This window comes from Eurypyga helias, unplaced genomic scaffold (genome assembly GCF_000690775.1).
Source record: "Eurypyga helias isolate BGI_N326 unplaced genomic scaffold, ASM69077v1 scaffold39492, whole genome shotgun sequence".
Lineage (NCBI taxonomy): Eukaryota > Metazoa > Chordata > Aves > Eurypygiformes > Eurypygidae > Eurypyga > Eurypyga helias.
The window spans coordinates 3,693-10,611 of NW_010237335.1; the positions used below are offsets into that span (position 1 = coordinate 3,693).

General features: G+C 41.5%; 1 protein-coding gene across 1 annotated transcript; it reads right to left on the bottom strand.

Moving 5' to 3' along the window:
- Positions 1–3,409: 3,409 nt before the first annotated feature.
- On the bottom strand, positions 3,410–6,635 carry LOC104505212 (gamma-aminobutyric acid receptor subunit alpha-5-like). Its single transcript, XM_010147424.1, has 3 exons — positions 6,489–6,635; positions 4,889–5,100; positions 3,410–3,935 (listed from the first exon to the last, which is right to left on the bottom strand). The coding sequence occupies exons 1-3, from the start codon at positions 6,625–6,627 to the stop codon at positions 3,633–3,635; spliced, it is 654 nt and encodes a 217-aa protein (XP_010145726.1). The 5' UTR covers positions 6,628–6,635; the 3' UTR covers positions 3,410–3,632.
- Between the last annotated feature and the right edge of the window lie 284 nt (positions 6,636–6,919).

Consider the following 6,919-nt stretch of genomic DNA (forward strand, 5'->3'; position numbering starts at 1 on the left):
GGGATTCATATATATTCAGACATCCTTTACCATGCATGGTGACCTCTGGAGGTTTCACAGATTGCTCATAATTTTCACCAGTGTAGTAGATACAGCCTCCGTGTTGTCCCAGAAGCACTCTGGTACCACTTCTGCAAGCACTCTGTGTCCTGGGGTTTGGCTAGGCATTCCCGTACTCCAGCCTTCTCCTGCAGAAGAACATTTGCTGAGTAGCTGTATAGAGTCGAGACAAAGGACTGGACAGCACAGTATCCTTCCCCTGAAAGTGGCCAGAAGCAGGTGTTTTTTGAGGAAGACTGAAGAACAGGGCGCATATATATATGGTATGCCTCCCAAGTACTCCTTTAGCTTCGAGCAATCAGCATCTCAGCATCATGACATAGTTTCAATGTATTTAGGGAATTGTGCAAAAGTCCCACATTCCAGACTGAACTTGAACACACAGAACCTGATCGCAGTCAGTGACTGTCCAATTTGTTCTTTAATCTTTGGAACATCATCGTTCAGTAACTTTTTCTTTAAAAATCCTACAGCTATCTAGGTTTCCTGTGGGAATAAAAAAAAAAAAAAAAAAGGACCAAAACCAGCATGTTTTTCATGTAATTTGTATCTGAGGGGAAGAAATATTAAAGAAATATTAAGTAACATTCACACTGAACAGAATCCAATGTGCCTTTTCCAATTGCAAATATTATCATAAATACAAATGTATGATACAAGTTTGAGCCCATGCCACTTGTAGGCCACCAGAATGGTTGTGAAGCGAATTGGGTTTGCATGTACTGATACATACCTGCCCAAAACATGGTAGCATGTGCCTACAGCATGGTAGCATGCTGTCATAGGATGAAGAACAACGGCAAGTCATCACGTGGACTGTATCCTGGTTCGTCCTCAGCAGCCCACCCATCATCCTCAGACACCTGGTTGAACAAGATTAGTTTGGTGCATTATGCTGTGTCACTGATGGTGCAAGAGATGCATCTCATCTGTAATTCTGCTGAGACTAGAAAGAGCAAGCTGTTGGTGAATTGATTCCTAGCAAGAAATCTTATCCAGATGTGCAACCCAGCACACATCCATCAGCCAGGAATGTCAGTGGCATGAGTTATCAACCACAGGAAAAGAGGACTGTGAAGAGTCATCTACAGGGCTGTAGGTGGTCTCCCGCAGTGATTAACAGTAAGACCCCACCACGCTGCTCATTTCATAGTCACTTTGCCTTGCCAAGGAGGTTTTTGCACCCATATGAAAAGGGTAGAAGAAAGGTTCCCCGGGTGTGCACATCCTGATTAAGAGCGATTGTTATGTTTGCTAGCCCTGACAGCATGTTGGGCTCACCTCCCCTTGTCTGGATATTCAGCCTCCGGGAGCCTAGCACTGCAATCGCTGCACATCGCTACGGCCACAGGAAGAGGCAGAAGAATCTGTAGCTGAGAGGTCCTGTCTTCTCTGTGCAGAACAATCGGCTCCTCTCCGCAGGTCGTCAGGTGTTTTTAGCTGTTTTGGAGGTGCTCAGTGATTGAATCACTGGGGACACCCAGCAATGTGTGTGCACTTCACGGCAGTGCTGGGCTTGGCGAAGCTACATGCTCTTCATTGAAAAATAGGTCTTGTTGGCTCCCACCCTTTTGTGTGAATAACCTGCAGGCAAGAAAAGAAACAGCCATGGGACATTGCAAAGTTTTGTCTCCCAACAGGCTCTGCTGTTTTTCATTGGTTTTGATCCCCAAAAGGCCGGATTAATTGTGTTCAGATATCATTATCTCACTTCTAAAAACAAAGAGATGCACAAAGAGGTTAGTGGCTACTCAAAGCCATATGGGAAGCTTACGTGTAAAGAGATCCAAGTCCTCACCTTGGCTCAGGGTAGCACTGTAACTAACAGATGGAATGCCTTTCCCTTGCTCCTCCTTACCAGCTCCAGTCACCTGCTCAGTCCTGTGGCTTCTCTGTGGCTACTGAGTCTTTGCACATGTCTAATTCCACAGCATCAAACTACAAGCTGCAAAAAGGAATAGATGTGTGAGATCTTTTCTTGACAACATTTAGGAATGAAAGGGATGAAGAAAAGACACAGAAGAAACCCAGACAGCTCCTCAGTCCTGGACCAGAGCCTCAGCTCAAAGTGAAGCACGGACTCTCCTCTGTCCCAAAGAGAACATGGGGCTGATGCTCCACAGCAAGAAAGCACCCAGTTCAGAAACATCCCGACTCACTGTCTTCACTCCGTCTGTACCTTTCTGGGCAACAGTGAGGATGCAACACGGGCACAGATGTGATTGAGTGAATGCATGTGTGCGTTCCAATTAATTCTTTCAGCTCTTGTGGTGGTTTAGGGGTTTTTTTATCTCTCTAAAAAGATAACCTGTATAAGAATGACATTTTGCAATCAAACGTTGAATGCCTTTTTTATTTAAACATTAAGATTAAATTACAAAAGCTTCTGGAACAAAGAAAGGATGCTAAGGAGGAAAGAGCTGAAAACTCGGATTGCATTTTCTCATTCATTGTGAAAGCAAAACACATTGGCAGCAGCAAGGCGTTTTATAGAAAAGTTTCAGATGGACAGTACAACGACCTTTCTGTCAATATTGTCACTGAAACACCTTGCTGTCATGAAGCACATCTTTTTTTCTGATCACATTTCTTAGTGTTGGCTGATTGGTTTTCACTGTGGGAAACAAGTAACAATTATTTGAGAATTACTGTAATTCTTTGCTGTTAATCTCTGCTAATATAACTCAACCTTCTTCTTGGGAAAATGTCCAAACATCATTCACTTTACCCTAATAAAAATGTCTACTGCTGTTATTAAAAGTTTTATTTGCACAAGTGTGTTCCTAATCTATGTTAATTTCATGCAATATATCTCTAATTTTTGGAATAAATACTGAGAATAATTCAGGAAAATTCTTTGGAACGCAAAATCCAAACAAACCTCATATTTTGTTTTCAGGGCAAAATTCCACCACCTTTATTTACACAAGTAGCATTCTGCTCCCTCTGTTACTTCACTGCAAGCTAGAGGCTCAAGCAGTGAAAATCAGCATAGCCCCATTAAGATTTACTGCATTGTATTAACTTCGAGTGAAGATTGGGCCGAGCAGTTCTATCTGTGGAGTAATGCGCTACCGATAACCAGTAAAGGTGCTCAAACATAGCCCTACGCATAGTAATTTGGCACATTTACAACCGGTGTTACTCAGTAACCTATCAGATGACAATAGTGGAGCTCTTCGGTAAAATATAGGTTAAGCCTACATTAGTATGACTGACTGTACATCTGAAGTATAAAAACCACGATATGTAGTACACTTGAACAGTTAAAAAATATAACTTATTTTATTTGTAAACTATCAATGCAAGATACTCAGCAGCAAAGAAGCCATGTTCAATGTCTTCTGATCTTTTATAAAGATCTGTTGCTGTAAGTAATATAATCGTCTCCGAAACATCTGAGGTTACATGTAGAAACAATCAAGGCAATATTATTTGTACATATTATTAAACATGCAAAAAACTTCCTGAAGAATATTGCCCAAATGTAGAAAGTCATCTGGATCTCAAATTTTCCTTGGTAGCATCTGCTTTGTAAATATGGCTCACATGTGGCTTTAGAGTCCTTCAGTTTATTTGGGAGAATTGGCACCTTTAATGACAGGCTCCCTATTCAAATATGTGGCCCAGTAAACTAAATTAAAAGTTCCAAACAGCACTGGAAAAATTATCCGGGACATTTTGTCAATCTTACTGATGCTGTTGTAAGTCTTTTTGCTTTCAGGAGGCTTTTCTTCTGCAGACTTCACTGGAGCAGACGCAGCGTTTGAGATGACAGATGGGGCTGAGTCCTTTGGCATGTTTGGTGCGGGGGTCATCTTCCCGGTGCTGTAAGTATTAGTTGATTTATTTCCCAGCAATTCACGCTCTTTTTTCTGCAGTGTAGAGAACAAAATGTTAGACCGCAGGAACTGAAAGCGGGAACACATTCTCAAGATATTAACCCAAAATTCTAACTACCATAATCAATCATGCTAACAAATGCCTGTTGGCTGTTCCAACTTTGACTCCCAAACAGCTGTTTCTGTCTTGACTTTATAGCCCTTACTCAGGTTAACCTTTCCCTGATGCCGGAGAAAGCTAAGAGCGGTCAGCCGGACCCAGATCCCACCTGGCGTGTGCATTAGCCTCTTCTTTTCTCTGCACGGCGTGGTCCCGCACCTGCAGAGTTTGCTGCCCCCTGGGCAGCTGCCAAGGTGGGAACCTCACCCTCCTGGCTGCACCACGGAGTGTGCTGAAGGGCTCCTTGTCCCTGCCAGCTTGCCCTCTTTGTACCCGCTTGTACCTGTGGGTACAAGCTCTCCCCAGGAGATCATTTGCTAAAAGTCAGTCCCATTCCAAAATTTTCATTTCAGCGTGAAACTCAGAAATTTGTGTTTTCGCAGAAATGCTCTTTTGTCTCTTTCTTTTTTTTTTTTTTTTGTTATTGGAGGTACTGTGGTGGGACCTTGACTCAAGGAGCTCAGTGTGAGCTTTGCTGTTTATCTGGGAGAGCACATAGGGAGCGCTCAGCAGAGTTGTATTTCACAGTATATGTCTGCTATTATCAGAAGTTTGGTCACGGAAATCCCATGCCATGTAATCTCAGTGCCCTATACCCTTCTGAAAACAGTGTACTCCATACAGACAGTGGAGACTGTTAGTCTATCTCCATGAAGAGAAGGCAGCATATTTCCTTGCAAATATTCCTCTATAGGAAGGTGAAAGAATACATGAGTTAATTAAACACCTTTTTCGTGAAGAAGCTGAAAATTGTCCATTCAGTTACTAGAACTATGCTGAGTAAGTGCTTTTTATTTTAGGTATTTAAAAAATGTAAGGTAAGCACCTTGATTTTAGCAGCTTCCAGGGCTTTTTTGCCATCCCATGCCCAACTCCTCTTGGTGAAATAGTTGACTGTTGCAAATTCAATCAACGCAGAAAACACAAAGGCGTAGCAGACAGCTATAAACCAGTCCATTGCAGTAGCGTAGGCCACTTTTGGCAAAGAGTTACGGGCACTGATACTTAAGGTGGTCATGGTGAGGACTGTTGTTACTCCTGTAAAGGAGAGGGGAGAAAAGAGGCAGAGATCAGTTTGGTAGCCCTTATGAGATCTGTAATGAGTTATGAGCAGGCCCCAGTTCAGCACGATACTGAAGAAGGCCACATGGAGTCACTCAGTGTTTGCGTATTATGGTCCGAAAGAGTAAGATACTTTGCTCACCAAGAAAAGATACAAGCCCTTACCCTCCGGTGTTTATTTCTGCGGTGTTCTGGTTATCTCTAGTTATAGCGTGTCTAAATAAGTATTTTTAAGGGTAACACAAACCCGGCTGTTCCATAAATCAAAACCTTACTGGCATTTTAAACCCGTAAACTGATACATGGTATGTATAGAGTGGCCCTCATTAAGTGTTACATTATAAAATAAGTGAGCAACCCGTATAGCAGTAACTTGCACAATAAAGTGGGATTATGGATTGTATTTTCTCACGTGAGGATTTTATGTATGCAATTGTTGGCTCTTAGTAGTTTCATTGACTGTAGCTCCTCCTTTCCCACAGGCCAGTAAATGACAGAGCTGCCACCCCTTTTCATCTGTGGAAGGATGCCCTCAATAGGCCAAAATTTGATTCTCACAGCTTAGCAAACCTAGAGTGGGTACCAGTGGTCAACAAAACGATGCTGGTACCTGTATTCTCCCCATACAGCTCACTGAACTGATTTTTGATCAAAGCTGTTGACTGATTTCAGTAGGTTTGTACTGAAGAACGACTCTTTTAAGAACAGCTGAACTAAGCTTTACATAATTAACTGTTCCCACTCCCTTCATTTCTTTCTCCTAATGGAAATTTTGTATTTCATCAACCTTCACTTAAGAATATGTTCATTATCTGCAATCTTTGAATGATAAATAGAGTAACTTAAGAGACCCCAAAGGATTTTTCCATGGCAACTTCTATAGTAAATATATATTTTCTAAATGCAAAATCATATTAATTTGTTTGATGGTAATAGAGATAATTGTCACTACTTAACCTCTACATGGTTTTTCCAGATAAACATCTTAAAACACATATAAACAAAATGCCTTGAAGCAAAATGTCTCAAATACTTAGAGTATACAGTAAATATGATAACACATATGGTTTTTTGTTCTAAACAATCCAGTATTTTACCCAAGTAAAAAAAAAAGAAAATCCACAAATCTGATTCTTCTCTCCTGAACCTCCATATAACTGATTCTTGAGCAATTTTTGTCTTAACTTTACCCAAAAAGCACAGTGTTTTTAAGAGGATTGAGTTTAAACTGGAATAAGACAAGGGAACATCTAGAACATGTCAAGCAGAAATAAGCATTAGTGCTCTGTGGTTCTGTTACAGCAAATCACTGTCACAAGCCAGATTATTCCTTCCACTGTGCTGGGAAAAAGTGGGATACTCACCAAAGACAGTCCTAGCAGGGACAGATTCTCTGTTTAGCCAAAACGACACTTGCGATAAGATCACGGTCATAATGCAAGGAAGGTACGTCTGGATGACAAAATAACCGATTTTTCTTTTCAGATGAAAATGGGCTGTCATGATAGTATATTCGCCTAGAAGGAAAAAAATGCGCATATTGGTAAAATAAGGGAGTTCTACTGTTTTAGGGACTTAAGCAGGTCAGCTCCACCCCTGGTTTGAGGATACCATTCAGCTATTCTTAATTCCATGAAAAATGTCTGGATTTCTGCGCTGTGGAAAACCAGGACTTGAGACAGAGATGCTGCTAGATCCTGCTAATCTTCACATTCAGCCTCCAAAAGCAGAAGACAACACCTGACTGCTCCCACTGCGCTGAAAGGCTGCAGTCCTTTTATGCACCCAGGACATC

What these genes read in the sequence shown, in the direction of transcription:
- LOC104505212 (XM_010147424.1), bottom strand. Translation starts at nt 6,627, where the DNA reads ATGACAGCCCATTTTCATCTGAAAAGAAAAATCGGTTATTTTGTCATC. An exon ending in CCCTGCTAGGACTGTCTTTG is followed by an intron (nt 5,101 to 6,488) that starts GTGAGTATCCCA and finishes TCTCCTTTACAG; the next exon opens with GAGTAACAACAGTCCTCACC. An exon ending in TGGAAGCTGCTAAAATCAAG is followed by an intron (nt 3,936 to 4,888) that starts GTGCTTACCTTA and finishes TCTACACTGCAG; the next exon opens with AAAAAAGAGCGTGAATTGCT.